The 17,745-nt window shown below is 42.0% G+C and overlaps 1 protein-coding gene and 1 long non-coding RNA gene across 9 annotated transcripts in view; both read right to left on the reverse strand.

The window, feature by feature from the left end:
• Positions 1-12,410, reverse strand: part of CEP41 (centrosomal protein 41) — a 48,877-nt gene extending 36,467 nt beyond the window's left edge. For 7 of the 8 annotated variants that reach the window (XM_077994885.1, XM_077994884.1, XM_077994882.1 and 4 more), the window contains exon 1: positions 12,322-12,410. In XM_077994885.1, the coding sequence (XP_077851011.1) occupies positions 12,322-12,354 (33 nt within the window). In that variant the 5' untranslated portion in view covers positions 12,355-12,410. 8 annotated transcript variants of the gene reach the window in all.
• On the reverse strand, positions 7,251-12,254 carry LOC144339943 (uncharacterized). The gene is made up of 2 exons (XR_013415554.1): positions 11,578-12,254; positions 7,251-7,498 (listed from the first exon to the last, which is right to left on the reverse strand). It is a non-coding gene; the product is annotated as an uncharacterized LOC144339943 (long non-coding RNA).
• Positions 12,411-17,745: the final 5,335 nt, after the last annotated feature.

Consider the following 17,745-nt stretch of genomic DNA (forward strand, 5'->3'; position numbering starts at 1 on the left):
AACAGGACAGTGATACCATTCTCCAAAAAAGGGAGTTAAGGAGGAAGCACATATTAAAAACATGATATGGTCAGTTGGAGCATGCTGAGTATGAGATATCTGTGGCTTGTCCAAAATGGAACTATTGGCCGGGCACAGTGGCTCACACCTGTAACCCCATTAATTTGGGAGGCCGAGGTGGGAGGATCACTTGAGCCCAGGAGTTCAAGACCAGCCTGGGCAACACAGGAAGACTTTGCTTCCACAAAAAAATAAAAATAAAAAAAAATAATTAGCTGGGCATGGTGGCATGTGACTGTGGTCCCAGCTGCTTGGCAGGCTGGGGTAGTAAGATCCCTTGAGCCCAGGTCAAGGCTGCAGTGAGCTATGTTCCTGCCACTGCAATCCAGCCTGTGTGACAGAGCGACATTCTCACTAAAAAAACCCCAAAAAAACAAAATGGAAGTATCTAGTTGTCTATTTGGGTCTAGAAATCAGGAGAGATACCTGGGCTAGAAAAAAACAAGATTTGGTAGTTGTCAGCATACAGGCAGCAGAGGAAGCCGTGGAAATGGACAAAATCATCCTGGGGAGAGGGCAGACTGAAAAACCCCAACATTTAAGGTCAGGTGGAGGAAAGGCACCTTGGATGAAACTCAGAAGAGGCCATACAAAAATGGGTCATGAAAATTAAATCAGGAAGAAGGGAGTGGCCAACAGTGAACAATGCTGTCAAGTCAGAGAACAAGAGGTCAAGTATGAACAAGTGAACAAGAATGCTGTTCAGGTAAGAGACCAAGAGAAAAGTGAATCTGAATGTAGCACACCAGGACACTGTTGACGGCCCTGGTGGAAGCAGCTATGGGAAACTGATGGGGCAGATGCAAAAAACAGCAGGTCAAGCATATGAGAGGCGAAGGAGGAAAGAGGACAGTAGCTGGATGATCTTTTCTTTTTCTCTTAAGATTTTCCCTTAAGAGAGTTGCTAAGGAATAATCTCTGTTGTTGTTATTTTGTTTTGGAAAAAAAAAAAAAAGGAGAGATTTGAGGATGTATACAGGCTAATGGGCAAGATAAGAGAGTTTGAAAATAGTATGGAGAGAGTGAGAGAGGATGAGGTCCAAAGCCCAGACAGCAGGGTCAACTTTGGATCTATTTAAGATAAAGATATAAGATAGGTAGGTGGTCAGAATGAAGTTCATCTGGAAGAGGCGGGAAGCTGAGAAAGTTCATGTTTGTGGTATCATTACAGGGCTCTTTGAAAACAACCAAAAATGTCAAAGACTGTTTCAGGGTTTACATAAAAGAAAATGTCCTTCCTGTCTAACCACCAGACCCCAGCTATTTCACTTCTACGTGACTTTTAAGACCCAGGGCAAACTTATCTTCTGGGAAGATTCCTCTGAAGGCCTCAGTGAAATGGAAATCTCTTCCTTGACTGAATATTCCCAGTTCTTTGTACCATTCACACTTCTTACTTCCTGCACTTGGGACAGGGGCTCTATCTTGTAGAACTCTGTACCTACTACAAGACCCTCTGCTAATGAAACAGCAGTAAGTACCTGCCAAATGAGGACCTGAGCAACATATGTAGTGTGCATGCTGGTGCCACGTGGGCAGCACGGACATCAAGGGCTCTAGGGAGGAATGTCAAAGGAGATTGCTCATCCACTGGGGGTGATAAGAAAGATTTCATGGAAGAATGGACACTGGAGCTATGTTTTAAGGGTTGACCTTCTGTGGATAAAAAAGATGGGAAGGAGGAATGGCAAAAGTATTCCAAGTGGAGCAATTTTTAATAGCAAAGCCACTTTAAAAACAAGTTTAAAGAACAACAAATTGTTCTATTTGCTGGAGATGATTTAACAACAACAAGAAACATGGTAATGCTGCTAACATTTATTGAGCACTCACTACGTCATCAGGCACTAAGCATTTTACCTACATTATCTCATTCCCCACAACCACTGTACATCTTCACTCCAGCAAGGGTTCTTAATATGGGGTCCACTGATGGGATTTAGGAAGTCCATGAGTCTCATGATACTATGCAAACTATTGTGTATGTGCATTTTTCTGGGGAAAGGGTCTTTGGTTTCAACCAAATTTTCAGAGGGATATGTAGCCCCAAAAGAGTTAAGAATAATTGGTATATGGAACCCTGTGATATAAGACTGGACAGGGACAGGTAGGCTGCACGTGGAGAAGCCTGAATGTAGGCTGAGTGGTCTGGACTAGGTCCTGAAGGCAATGGAAAGTGCCAAAAATACCGAGCTGTGAGCTACACAATCTCATCAGTATTTTGGAAGATTATTAACATATGCAAAGACTGGGCTTTGCGAATACATGGATGTTGGAGAAGAAGCGGTAAGAATGAGAAGTCAAAGACGGGATTTTTCTGAAGGAAAATATCGAAAAATGAATGAGCTTTTAAAGACTTCCCATCTCTCTCAAATGAGACTCACAAAGTTGTTTGTATTTCAGCTGCAACATATGTAATAATATTTACACTTAAAAGATTTTTAAAAATACCATTATACATTTTGTTCAGACTGTCTACTTATTTTCTATGGAGAGAAAGTCCATAAAATGAAGAGAGTGGGTACCAGTTTTACTACAGCCACATGGAAGGAAATCTCACATTTAAAATAGGCCTTTTAGAGAACTTTTTTAAATGGGATGTTTAACCTGGTCTAATTACCCTGATCTCAAACACCAACCTTGACCCATGTCTCCATGTGCAGCAGCCCCTACTTTCTCAGCAGCTACCACCTGTAGCAGATTGTATTTTTCAAGATAGCCACAAAAAAATGTCCCATCCCACTTACACTGTGACGTTACACCCCTCCCACTGAGGGAAGGGCTTCTGCTTCCTCTCCTGAATCTGGAGGGGCCTGTGACTATGAAGGAAGCAGTGTCAGATGACTTTTGAGGCTACATCATAAAAGGCAGTACAGCTTCCATCCACCTGGTTCTCTTGGGACACGTGGGGCCACACAGTCTGTGGTATTTTGTTATGGCAGCCCATAGAACTCAGCAGCTATGCTGTGAGGAAGGCCAAGCCACATAAAAAAGGCTATTTGTAGGTGATATGGCCAACAGCCCCAGCTCAGGTCACAGAAAACAGATAGCATCAGTGGCCTAATATGTAAATGAAGCCTTCAAGATAACGCTAGCCCTAGCTCCTGTCTGTCTGCAAAGCCACGTGAGAAATCCCAGTCTAGCAGAGCCAAGTCCACTTTCAGAATCACAAAAGCTAATAATAAATGACTATTATTGTTTTAAGCCACTAAACATGGGGTGATTCATTATAAACCAATATGTAATTGGAACATGACCCACCCTTATTCCCTTCTAGCCAAGCTCCTTGAAAGAAAGAAATCTACACTGGGTATTTTGTACCTTACTCTTCCATCCATTGCAACATGGCTGCTGTGCCCACATTCTACTGAGGTTCCTATGGCACTAACCAACATCAGCAATCCCCTAGCTGCTGAATATAATGGACATTTAACAGTCCTTAACTTACTTTACCTTTCTATGCCATATAACACTGTTATAGATCCTCATCTTCTTCAGTTTCCATTCCCTTGGTTTCAGTGACATCTTTCTCCCCTGATTCTCCATTAACAAATGGATCATTCCTCTGTCAGCCATTTAATTATTGTGTTCTCAGGATTCCAACTTCTCAATCTGTAAGTTCCCTGTGGACTAACACTTAGGCTTAATTCCATGTATATGTTTCTGATTTCCAAATACTGAACCTTAGCCTTGACTTCTCTTCTGCAGTTCAGACGTGTATTCATTTACTCGTTCAATAAGTATTTATGAAGCAACTATTGTATGCCAGCCAATGGAACAATGCAGACAAGGTCTCTATTTTATGGTCTTGTAAGTATGCCCAAAAAAGTAAATAAAATACAGATTATGATCTATGGGGTGGAGGCAGCCGAATGAATGAATGCATCTAATGTCACTCCTTGAAGCTTCAATAAAACCTCATTAAAAAGATATTATTTTGAGGACATAAAGCCCCAAAAATAGAGTGGGAGAAGTGACAGCGATAGAGCACTAGAATTCTGAAATCTACAAAGTCAATCAACAAGTGAAAATGCCTTGATGGACTCAAGGTAGCTGAAGACTATGTATGGGGCAACAGGGAAGGCAAAGAACAAATTCTTAAAAGGCTGAGGAACTGACAGCCTCAGGCAGCTCCAGAAGTGGGGAGTAGGAGGAGTGGCTGAAACAAACGCTGGTTAAAGGCCTGAGAGTCTTTGAGAAGCAGCTGGATCTCCAAATCCCTCTCCTCTCTGTGCCACTCACTGGATGATTGCCTCTGCCCAGTCCTGGCAGATATCTATAGATTTATTCCCTGGAAAAGGTTTCTTGAGGGGGAGGTCTGCACACAGGGAAAGCCAGAGATATCATTACTGAAAATAGGGTTAATAGGTGAATAACGAATACCAATGTTGAGACTTAGTCTCCAGCTCTAATGCCTCCAGGAATTCAACTAGGCTTTTATCCTCAGGAGACTGGAGAGGTTCTCTGGGGAAAATGGCCAGCCTGAGAGGAAGGTATAGATTTGGGAGGAGAGTACCCCCAAATCATGGCCTAGCAAGATCATTCAATAATAAATCTTATCATCAGCAAGTGCCTCTCAAATATACAGAGATCTCAATCTTCTTTTAAAATCTCCTACTTGATTGAAGCTTGTAATGTGGTCTTTGTAATAAATAAATAATAAAGTCTCCTACTCGAAAACATAAATTTACAACTGAGGAATAAAATAAGTCTGAGAACACTGCTATATTCTGAATTGTGTCCCTTCAAAATTTGTATGTTGAAGCCCAATGTGACTATTTGGAGATAGGGCCTTTGGAAGGCAACTAAAACAAAGTGAGCTCACACCCTTATCCAATAGGATTAACGTCCTTATAAAAGGAGACTCTAGAGGACTCCTTCTCTCCTCCTGCCACTGTGAAGACACAGTAAGAAGGTAGCCATCTGGGCATGAACTCGGGAGGCGGAGCTTGCAGTGAGCCGAGATCGCGCCACTGCACTCCAGCCTGGGCGACAGAGCGAGACTCCGTCTCAAAAAAAAAAAGAAGGTAGCCATCTGCAAGCCAGGAAGAGTCCTCACCAGAAACTAAATCAGCTGGCACCCTGATCTTGGACTTCCAGCCTCCAGAACCATGAGAAATAAATTTCTGTTGTTGAAGCCACCCAGTCTGCGGTATTTTGTTATGGCAGCCTAAGTTGAGTAATACAACATCTCCAACAAAACAAAAATAGCAAGTTGGAAGAAACAGAGACCATGTAGGGGAAAAGAACATTTAAGAAAACTATCATTAAAGAAATGAAAATACATGTCCATACTGCTCTAAAATTGATTGCAGTGGCCTCACGCGGTGGCTCACATCTGTAATCCCAGCACTTTGGGAGGCTGAGACAGGTGGAACACTTGCGGCCAGGAGTTCAAGACCAGCCTGGCGAACATAGCAAAACCCCGTTTCTACTAAAAATACAAAAAAATTAGCCAGGCGTGGTGGTGTGCACCTGTGATTCCAGCTACTCTGGAGGGTAAGGTACGAGAATCATTTGAACCTGGGAGGCAAAGGTTGCAGTGAGCCAAGATTGCACTACTGCACTCCAGCCTGGGCAACAGAGCAAGACTCTGTCTCAAAAAAAAAAAAAAATTGATTGCAGTGATGATTGCACAACTCTGTGAATACAGTAAAGCCACTGAACTACACCCTTGAAATGGGTGAGTTTATGCTATGTGAATTATATCTCAAAAAAGCTGTTACAGAAAAAAATGTAAAAAGTAAATACATTTTTAAAAAATTGTTTTTTGCTCTACAAAAGACCCTGTTACGAACATGAAAAAATAAGCTACAGACTGGGAGGAAATATTTGCAAAGCACATATCCAATAAAGGACTACTATCTCAAATATATAAACAGCTTTCAAAACTCAACAGTAAAACTATTCACTGTAACAGTGTTTGTAACTGCAAATAGTCAAAAACAACTTAAATGACCACCATGGGGAAACTGATAGATAAAATGTGGTCTAGTCACATGCTAGATTACTATACAATAGTTAAAGTAATAAACTGGACATATTTATCAACATAGATGGATCTGAAGCATAATTTGCATGATAAAAGCAAATTGTATACAAATAGCATAACACTATTTTTGTAAAATTTTTAAGCTCACAAAATAATGTCTGTTTTATAAGAAAAATATGGCTGCTGAATTAGAAAGCTATACATTAAATATATGGGAGCAGATGTCTATAGTCCAAGGAGAAGAGTGGGAATAAAAGCAGTAAGAACCAAAATTGGCTATAACTGAAGTATACAGATAATCAAATCATATCAGTCCATTTGTACAACTGAGGTCTTACAGAACTAGCAAAACAAAAACACAAATAAACAAACAAAACTGTGATACAATCACACCAAATACTTAGGTAAGAGTTAAAAGGAAATCATTACATTGAGGTATATTTTTCTGACATGGAAAGATCTCCAGGATATATTGTTAAGTGAAAAAAAATCAAGTCAAAGAACTATATATAAAAATGTTATAACATTTATGTAAAACAAAACTACAAAATAAAACTCTTATATTTCTCTTCTTCCCCCAATCACCCACACGTTCAAATGTATAGAGACGGTTTTGGAAAAGATGACTATGAAAACATAATAAGTAGTGATATTAAGAAAATGCCCTGAATTATTCATTAAAAGTATAGAATTAAAAATAAAGGCAAACAGAAACTCCAGGAAAAAACAAAAAGCAGTAAGAAAGGAAATATAATCCTACATTTCCTTGTTTTGCAATAATATTTATAGTCATCACCAACACAAAAGGAAACAAAAACTCAACAGTTAAGAAAAATAGAAAATAGGCAAACGATACAAAGAGATATTTTACTGAAGAGGATATATGGATGACAGATAAGCACATGAAAATATGTGCTTCGTATCCATTAGGGAAATGCAACTTAAAACCACAATCGGATGGCACTACACATCTATTATAACCATTAAAATAAAAAAATATTGACAGTATTGAATGTTGCCCAGAGTATACAAAAACTGAATCTCTCATACACCGTTGGCAGGAATGTAAAATGGTACAGCCTCTCTAGAAAAGTCTGGCAGTATCTAAACTAAGTATATGTTTACCATACAACCCAGCAATTGTACTCCTGGGCATTTATCCCAGATAAATGAAAATTAACATCCACACAAAGAGTTATACCCAAATGTTATCTTTATTTGTAACAGCCCAAAACTGATAACAACCAAAATGTCCTATACTAGTTAAATGGTTAAAAAAACTGCTGTACAGGCCAGGCATGGTAGCTCACGCCTGTACTCCCAGTACTTTGGGAGGCCAAGGCTGGTGGATCATGAAGTCAGGAGTTCAAGACTATCCTGGCCAAGATGGTGAAATGCTACCTTTACTAAAAATACAAAAAATTGGCCAGGCGCAGTGGCAGGTACCTGGGATCCCAGCTACTTGGGAGGCTGAGTCAGGAGAACTGCTTGAACCCAGGCGGCAGAGGTTGCAGTGAGCCAAGATGGCACCACTGCACTCCAGCCTAGGTGATAGAGTGAGACTCCTTCTCAAAAAACAAAACAAAACAAAACAAAACAAAAAAACTGCTGTACGTTCATACCACAGAATACCGATCAGGAATCAGAAAGAATGAACTACTGCTACATGCAACAACTTGTATGCGACTCAAGGACATTATCTTGAGTGGAAAAAAAAAAAAGCCAATCTCAAAAGGTCACATTCCATTATGTATGATTCCATTTATGTAACATTGTCAAAATGATAAAATTATGGAGATGGTTACCCAGGGTAGGATGATGACAGGGAAGAAAGTAGGTGTGACTAGAATAGCTTGGAGATTATTTCTAGTAATACAATAGTCCTTTATCTTGATTGCAAATCTACATATGTGCAAATCTTGATTAAATCTACACAAGTGATAAAATGGCCTAGAACTATACATACATTGTACAAATTTCAATTTTCTAGTTTGATATTGTACTGTACTCAAGTAAAATATAATCATCAGGGAAAAACGAGTGGAGGATACATAGGACCTCTTTGTACTATTTTTTTTTTTTTTGCAACTTTCTGTGAATCTATATTTGTTTAGAAATAAAATGTGTTTTAAACGTACAACAGAGCAAAAAACAGAGCTCTTAAAAATTAGTAACATGGGCCGGGCATGATGGCTCACACCTGTAATCCCATCACTTTGGAAGGCCGAGGCAGGTGGATGGCTTGAGGTCAGGAGTTCAAGACCAGCCTGACCAACGTGGTAAAACCCCATCTCTACTAAAAATACAAAAAAAAATTAGCTGGGCATGGTGGCGGGTGCCTGTGATCCCAGCTACTTGGGAAGCTGAGGCAGGAGAATCGCTTGAACCTGGGAGGCGGAGGTTGTAGTAAGCCGAAATTGTGCCACTGCACTCCAGCCTGAACAACAGAGTGAGACTTTGTCTCAAAAAAAAAAAAAAAAAAAAAAAAAGTAAAAACATGACAGCAGAAATTAAAAACTAAAAAGGATTGGAAGATAAGAGTTAAATCTCCCAAAGGGAGCAGAAAGACAAAGATGAGGGAAACAGGAGATGAAAGTTAGGAAAATCAGAGAACCAGTCATATAGGTTATCTATATGAATAGAGAACATCAGAATAATGAATTCAATAAAAAGAGGATGGAGAAAATAGGAGAAAGTTAAGAAAATTTTACAGACTAAAAAGACATAAATTTCTGGTGCCTATCAGAAAAATAGAAATATCTTTGTAAAGTCACACTGGGGACAAAAAAAAGGTTCCACAAGCTTCCTGAGAGGAATTAAGTCATGAAGCAACAGAAAGGCTTTGGACTTCACAACAACACAAGGCACTAGACCACTAAGCAATGTTTCCAAGATGCTGATGGCGGCCAGTTGTGGTGGCTCACACCTGTAATCCTAGCACTATGGGAGCCCAAGGCAGGACTGCTTGAGCCCAGGAGTTCAAGACCCTCTTGGGCAACACAGGGAGACCCCATCTCTACAAAAAATATAAAAAAATTAGCTGGGCACGATGACGCACACCTGTGGTCCCAGCTACTCAGGAAGTGGGAGGATTATTTGAGATTTGAGCCCAGGAGGTCAAGGATATAGTGAGCCATGTTTGCACCACTGTACTCCAGCCTGGGTGACAGAGCAAGACTCTGTCTCAAAAAAAAAAAAAAAGTTGATTTTCAACCAATAATTCTATACTCAGCCAAACTCACTGGCAAATAAATGTTAAGGTAGAATAAGAACATTTTTAGACATGCCTAACATTTTAGACATAAATTTTAAAAACTATTTCTTGTGAATTCTTTCTTAAGAAACTACTCGAAGTTGTGCTCTATTCAAACAAGAGAGGTAGCTGGGCATCTTTGTCTTGGACACAAACAGAACCACACACAACATCTCTGCTCCTCTTTCCCCACACTCCTAAAACTATTCCTCCTTTTCTTCCTCCCATATTGTTGCTCTCATTCATGGTGCCAGCACCAATGAGTAGTCTAAGCTGAGACTTAAGTCACCCATCACACATCTCTCAAAGCTAATCAGGAAGTATTGATGATTTTGCCCCCTAAATATTTATCCTCGATTCCATCCCTAGTTCAATGGCCTTAGTTTAGATCTCTATCAAAATAGTAGCGGTGGCTCATGCCTGTAATCCCAGCACTTTGGGAGGCCAAGGCAGGTGGGTGGCTTTGAGCTCAAAAGTTCAAGACCAGCCTGGGCAACATGGTAAAACCCTGTCTTTACAAAATACACAAAAATAAGCCGGGCTTTGGTGGTGTGTGCCACAGTCTCAGCTACTCGGGAAGCTGAGGCTGGATAATTGCTTGAGCCCGGGAGGTGGAGGTTGCAGTGAGCTGAGATCTCGCCACTGCACTCCAGCCTGGGTGACAGAGTGAGACTCTGTCTCAAAAAGAAAAAAAAGTAACCACTTAACCAGTCTCATTTCCAGTCCTGGAGCTTCCTCAAACCCATCTTCCACAATGTAGCTACAGCCATCTGCCTAAAACGCAAATCTGACCATGTCACTCCCTTAATAACTCAAAAAACTTCTCAAATTCTGACCAGCAAACAAGATAAACATGTGGCAAACTGGCATTCTCCTCACCTATCTCTCCTACCCCCATGAAAGACAATATTAACATTTTTTATTAATATTTTGATGGACAAATCATAACTGTATACATTTATGGGGTACAATTTGACATTTTGGTATATACACACACACGATGTGGAATGATTAAATCAGACTAATTAACATATCCATCAACCCACTTATCATTTTTTTGTGGTGAGATATTTGAAATTTACTTTCAATAAAATACACAATTTACTCTATTTTGAAATCTACAATATAGCTGAACTTTGGACAACATGGGCTTGAACTGTGCAGGTCTACTGATACCCAGATTTTCTTCTGCCTCTGTCACCCCTAAGGCAGCAAGACCAACCCCTCCTTTTCCTTGCTCCTTAGCATGAAGACAATTAGGATGAAGATGTTTATGATGATACACTGCCACTTGATGAATAGTAAATATATTTTCTCTTCCTTATGATTTTCTTAATAATAATCTTTCCTCTACCTTACTTTAAGAATTCAGTATATAATACATACAACATACAAACTATGTCAATCAACTGTTTCTGTTATCAGTAAGCCTTCCAGTCAACAGTAGGCTCTCAGTAGTTAAGTTTTTTTTGCAGTGGGGAGGGGAGTAAAAAGTTATACATGGATTTTCTACTGGGAGTGTTGAGTCTGCTGTTACTATTATTAACTATAGTCACCATGCTGTTCCAGAGATCTCAAAAACTATTCCTCCTATTTAACTGTAACTTTATGCCCTTGGATCAACATCTTCCCATTTCTGCCTCCTTCCCCCAACCCTCCAGGCTCTGGTAACCACCATTCTACTCTCTAATTCTATGAGCTGGACTTTTGAAGATGCCACATATAAGCGAGATCATGCAGCATTCAGACATTACTAATTGACCATGGCTCTCTTGCAGAGCTTAGACTCAGCCTTACAACTTTCTCAACATAGTACCAGGCAGTCACCAAGAGATGAAACAGTTACAACTCCTATTTGAGATAAAGGTTAAGAACCTCAGCAAGACAGAGAAAGCTACAGGGGCCTGTTAGGAGTTCACACTCCTTACCTTCACTTGCGCTGTTCTACCTGGGATGCTGCTTCACCTGGCTAATGAAGGCCTTGCCACCCCTTTCATCTCCACAACCCTTCTCTCACTCTCTCAGTTGAGTCCTACCTATTTTCTTGTAACATCTTGCTCCTCGACCACACTGTACTCAAATTCTGTTCATAGTCTCCTTCACTAGATGCAATTTACTTATTGTTTATTTTTTTGAGACAGAGTCTTCCTCTTATCGCCCAGACTGGAGTGCAATGGCACGATCTCGGCTCACTGGAACCTCCACTTCCTGGGTTCAAGCGATTCTCCTGCCTCAGCCCCCCGAGTAGCTGGGATTACAGGCGCCCCACCACCAAGCCCGGCTAATTTTTATATTTTTAGTAGAGACAGGGTTTCGCGATGTTGGCCAGGCTGGTCTCGAACTTCTGACTTCGTGATCCGCCCACCTCGGCCTCCCAAAGTGCTGTGATCCCAAAGGCTGAGCCACCGCGCCCGGCCCATTAAAAGGCAGAGGCCTTGTCTTCTTTGTACATCTAGCACCTACTGCACGGTAGAAGTCCAATAACGTTTGTTCGAACTGCCACAAATGCAGCAGGGGACTAGGGGTGAAACTGACGAAGAAACTGAAGGGTCCTATGGAGAGACGGGTAAGCCTAATGTCCTATTTTGCCCGTTTTCCAAATGTTTGGTCAGCTTACTCCTGCTCTTCCTGTATCCCCACAATCAGAGATGCTGGCTGGCTTTCATCACGTGCCATTAGTGTGCAGAGGTTCCTTTTTCTTTTCTGTTTGTAACTGTCACTCCGAGACTGTAAGCCATTTGAGGGCAAGGGCCGTGTCTTTGTGTACTTCGCTCCTCGCAGCCACAAACACTGGCGTGCGTTCGCGGGCAGAGATCGCTCCTCACACGGGGTCCTGAACACTGCCCCGCGGCCCCCAGTCCCTCCCCGTTCCGCCCCTGTACCCCGACCCCTCCTCACGCCGGCCCCTTCCCGCCTTCCGGGCGGCGGAAGTCGCTGGCTGCTCTTCCCTGCCCACATGGAGTCTTTTCCGGTGTGCCCGCCCCCTCCGGCTCTCCGGCCGGGACCTGGCCCTCACCTCAGGGTTCCCAATGTGCCTCCGGAGGGACATATTTGCTCCAACCGACCACGTTCGGGGTTCTAGCCTCACGGGCTGCCTCTAACCCTAGCTTCCTACCCCCACAACCTCGTTCAGCCGCCTCCCTATACCCCCTTCTCCGATTGGCCCGTCTTCCCCGGCCAGCCAATGGGAGCCCCGTTTACTCTCTCATCTTAGGGTCGCAGGAGGGCAAGACTCCGCTCAGTGGTTGCCAAGGGCAACGCGGGACGCCGGCTAGTGAGGCCTTTTGTGCTCCGGGCCCGGGCTCGCCGGCTCCAGCCTTAGGGCGGGAAGAGGGACGTAGGGGGAGGGAAAGGCTGGCGCCTGCGCAAAGCCGGGGGCGGGGACAGGGGCTCGAGAAAGGGGACAAAATGCGAGTTTTAGCTGATGTGGAACCATAAATACGACACAAGACTCCCCATCCCCCACCTCCGTTTTATGGCCTTTTCAACCAAACATCTGGGCTACTGATTCCACAATAGGGGATATGATATGGGCCAGGGTTGTTCAGCAGAAATGGGAGAGTATGGTTTATTATTTTCTGGTTAGGTTAATATGCAAATTATGCAAAATACGTGTGTAAATACAATAATTATCGGTGCTTTAAAAGCTTTTAGGCTAGCTAAAGAGTGACATCCTTAATTGCAAAGCACACGCGCCATTCTGTGGTTCATCGTTCATTTAACAAATACTTAATAAGCACCTTATGAGAAAAGCTGCAGTAGGTTTTGTGGAGGATGGGAGGATGACTAGGACCCAATCCCGTCGTCATGGAAACCATTGTGACTCCTGCCACCAGCCACCACCTGTTCCCATTCCGGATCTGAAAATGAAGTCCTAGCACCTTTACAAAACAATTACACACACAGTTTGACTTGGCTTCTAAATGTCCCACCAAATCCATTAAAATTATTATTTCCTTTTACATGGAAGGAACAACACAGTAACCCTTTGTCCTTTGCTCTAACTTGTTTTTCCAGGAATGGAGAAAGGTTACTCTGAGCAGTTCATACTCACCAGTTCTCTGTTAGTGAATAATAGCACACTTCTGAGCTACTTCAGGGTCTGTGAGATGTCCCATTCAGCAGCATGGCCTCACATGCCCTTGTCCTCTTAGGCACTTCAGCAACCCAACCTTAGGGCTACACCTTGGATCATGTTGCCACTCAGTGTTGCTTGACCAGAATCTTGAATTCTGGCCACAGCTGCTTCTTGTACTTGAGTCACTCTTTCATGTTTACTAAGTTTTGTCTTAATTTCCATAGTGTTTGCCAGTTCTTTAACCCCTCTAAAATTCTCAGTCTCACTCCTCTACTAAGGAAGGGTTTGAAGGCTGCAAAAAACTTGGAAGGAGGCAGAGGGAAGTATGTTAATCTAGAAGCTTTTGCATAGCAAGCAGAAACTTCTAGATTCATTACTATTTAGAATGTATGCTTACCTGGTGCACCTTGTGGGTAACCATGGAGATTATGGGTAGAATAACAGGGGAAAGGAGAGAGGGAGACGATGAGGGACTACACTCAGAGGTGGTGAGAAAGAGAGAAAAGGAGAGATTTAAAGACATTTGTAGGTAAAATCAATAGCATACACGAGAAGAGATAAGGGGTACGAGAAGTAGAAATTCATCAAAGATGGCTATAGTTTCTCTAACTTGAGGAACTGAGTAGATAGGCGATAATGCATTAATCAAGTTAAAGAACAACAGTCAAAAAGCCCAAACAGCAGAAAGTACAAGAAGGTCCACCAGTCCATTCAACTTCCATTCTTCAGTGTTTTGGCTCACTTCTTTGTATGGTTGTCTCTCTTTTGTTCCAGAGGGTATGGGAACATCTGGTTTACTTGCCTCACTAGTCATTGTGGTTGTCACATTTGGACTGCACAGGAAGCATTATACAGAGATTACAGAATCCAGCTGGTTCTTGAATCCAACTGACAGTGTGTCTGGGTGGGGTAATTTAAATACATGTTCCCTCCCCAACCCCTCAATTCTGATTCTGGTTTTGTAGGGGGGAGGTCCAAGGAGACTCTGCTTTAAAAGAGTCACCCCTTTCCTTCACATTTGGCTTCAATGGAATCCTTGGAAAGCTTAAAGCTATAAACCAAAAGATTTTTAATATCATGAATTTCTCTTTAGGATTCCTTTTGGATCCTGCTACGCCAAAACTGGATCAAAATGAACGCCAAGTGCTTACTTTGAAAAAATAGGCAAATGGTGGTTGCAGTGGCTCATGCCTGCAATCCCAGCACTTTGAGACACCAAGGCGGGAGGATTACTTGAGCCCAGAAATTCAAGACCAGCCTGGGCAACACAGAGAGACCCTGTCTCTATTTGTAAAAAATAGGCAAATGGTACAAAATGATAATTGATAAAAGAAAAACATCCAATAAACATATAAAAAACACAGAGCAAAATAGCTAGACCCCATTTTTCAACTATCAAATGTACAAATTTTTTTTTCTTATTTTTTATTTAGTGATAATGCTTAGTGCTGGCTAATGATTCATGAAACAACATGATCACATATTGTTAGTGTGAATATAAAGGAGCATGACAATTTTGAAGAATAATTTGAGAGTAGGTATTGAGAAGTCCTCAAATCTTAATATGCTAAGAATTCCTCCTAAGGAAATAATTGGACAAATGTATAGACATTACATCCATAGATGTTTACTGGAAGTATATTTAAAATGATAAAAATTGAAACAATCTAATTGATCATCAATTTAAAAATGATTAAAATAAATGCTGACATATCTATAAAAAGTAATCTTATGGAATCATTTAAAAGTATGTTTCAAGGCATACTTAAGGCAGTGGAGAACTGTTCCTGATACAGTAAATGAAAAGAGCAAGAAACAACTTTTTATTTAATATAATCCTGATTTGCATGGAGAAAAATACAGGTATCTGCAGAGAAAAATTGAAAAAAAATAAAAAATATAAACCATCTTTGGATTATGGAATGCAGATATTTGTTTTATTCTTTATACTTTTGTGTGTTTCACAAATTTTCTTCATTGACTGTGAATTAATTTTATAATTTAAAAATTACATTCTCACTCTAAGAAACAAAAAACTTTAGCCTGCGAACTGTCTATGGCTTTTGTGTGGGCTGATTTAGACTGAAGCTGAGTTCTGAGTAATTCCTCTATCTGAAGTGCTGCAGTCCTTGGCAGTAAAAGACTCTCCAGGCACTTTAGTAAGAGTCTTGCAATCAAAGTCGTGATTGCTAAGAGGTTCAAGCTTTGTCTGTAAGAGAAGAAATTCTGATTCTTTTCTTTAAAAGTTCCTACTTCCACTGATTAATCTTATTTTTCTCAAAGTTAGAAGTGCTCTTGCGAACTTCCATTTGTTTGATGTCTTCTTTTTAACCCTCTATGTGTTCCAAAAAGCTTTTATTCTCTGCAGAGCTGGTGGAAGCTCTAGATAGCTAAGTGCGGTTGGTTTAGGGCTATTTTGTGTTTTAGGTGATCATTTCCCTTCCCCTGGAACTAAATGGGCATTTTGGTGTCCAGCAGGCTGGCTCTCTCCTGAACTTAAAGCTCTCTGGACCTTCTCCCATCCTGAATCCCTCTCCTCCAACCTCACAGCCCCCAAAGAACTCTCCTCTCCCACCCTCGGCTCTCAAGCCTGATTTCCTAACTGCAGCCAAGCAGCCTCCCCTCAGACCTGTCTCATGATGTTACTTCTCTGATGTGGGCCTTGGCTACTTCCCTTGGCTTCATTTACCCTCATTCCCTAAATGACGTGCACTTCCAGATGCTTCTGGAACAATTCTCCCTAATCCAGTCCAGGCCCGGGGTCCTTCCCCTGGTCTCCAGAAATGGAACTACACCTGAGGCAGTGAACCCACAGATCTGCAGGTCCTACTCTGCAATGAAGTCCCTGCAATTGTGGTAGCAATTTGATTTCATTCCACCTAGTAGCAGAATGTGTCCAAGAGAGGGACATACCAGCCTTTGAGTGGAGGCCTGGCCCTTGCCTGCCTCCAGCTTAGGCTAGAGTTGAAGTACTTGGCCTGAGCCCAAAGGGCTCAACCATTCCTATGGCCCCTTGCAGAGGAATAATACCTACTTCCCAGAATTTCTTTGGGACGATCACAGGCTATGTTACTTTCTGATGAAATGAGGAAATTGGCATTCTGGTTGCTTACCTGATGGGGCTGGCATTCTCGTCTATGCAGTTCTGGAGCCACCTCTGTGGGCCACATGGAACTCCTAGCTGTGGCAGAAGAGATGCATGATGGCCCTTCCAGAGAGATCTAAGACCTCCTTTGCCATCTGTGAGCAAACCCAGCGCATTTGGTCGTCACATGCCACGATTTGGTTTCTGGCACGGGATCTGCATAGAACAATGCTCTGCCACAGACTTACTTCCAAGGGGGCTCTTGAGCTGACCTGGGTCTCAGAACGGTCTGTCCCAAGGGGATGAAGGAGGAGTCAGTGTTGAGAGGTACCCGTCTCGCTCTGGCACAATGCACAACTGGCGAGCCTGTGCCCTATGAAAAGGCCAGTAAATGTGGATTAACTGTGTCAGATATTCACGTTTCTTAAAATAATCTAGAAACCTAGGTTTTCATGTGAAACCTATGGGCCATTAACTTGTAATCCCTATGCTAGATGCTGCAAATGTAATTCCTGTCCTTCCTGGTTCTTAAAGAATCCACATCATAGCCATAGTAAAAACAAAACGAAAACCACATTATTGGAGTTCTGCTTTGATTTAGGATGTAAACAGTTGCAAGGGAACATCTCTCCCATCCTAAAATAAGAAAAATGAATAGCCTACAAAATCATAAGTTCCCTTTTTTTTTTGAAACAGAGTCTCGCTCTGTCACCCAGGCTGGAGAGTGCAGTGGCGTGATCTTGGCTTACTGCAATCTCTGCCTCCCAGGTTCAAGTGATTCTTCTGCCTCAGTCTCTCCAGTAGCTGGGATTATAGGTGCCCACCGCCATGCCTGGCTAATTTTTGTATTTTTAGTAGAGATTGGGTTTTGCCAAGTTGGCCAGGCCGGTCTCAAACTCCTGACCTCAGGTGAGCCACCCGTCTCGACCTCCCAAAGTGCTGAGATTAGAGGCCTGAGCCACTGCACCCAGCCAAAATCATAAGTTATCTTGTATTCTTCAGAGAGTTGAGGTCACAAAGCAACCACATAACCTAATTCCAAAAGTAACAAGCCCCACTGAGAATAGAAGAGATACGCAAACAGTTTCACATTTGGCAGAGCACTAGGGGAAAAGGTAACCATCATAGAAGTGGGAAAGAAGAAATCAGCTCAAATTTTCACTAATCCTAAAGGCTGAGTTTGGGCTAGCAGACCAGTTTAGAATAACTGGGAGCCTGTGACAGCTAATTTTATGTGTCAGCTTGACTAGGCTGTGGTACCCATGTATCTGATCAAA

The sequence above is a fragment of the Macaca mulatta genome, chromosome 3 (assembly GCF_049350105.2).
Source record: "Macaca mulatta isolate MMU2019108-1 chromosome 3, T2T-MMU8v2.0, whole genome shotgun sequence".
Classification (NCBI taxonomy): domain Eukaryota; kingdom Metazoa; phylum Chordata; class Mammalia; order Primates; family Cercopithecidae; genus Macaca; species Macaca mulatta.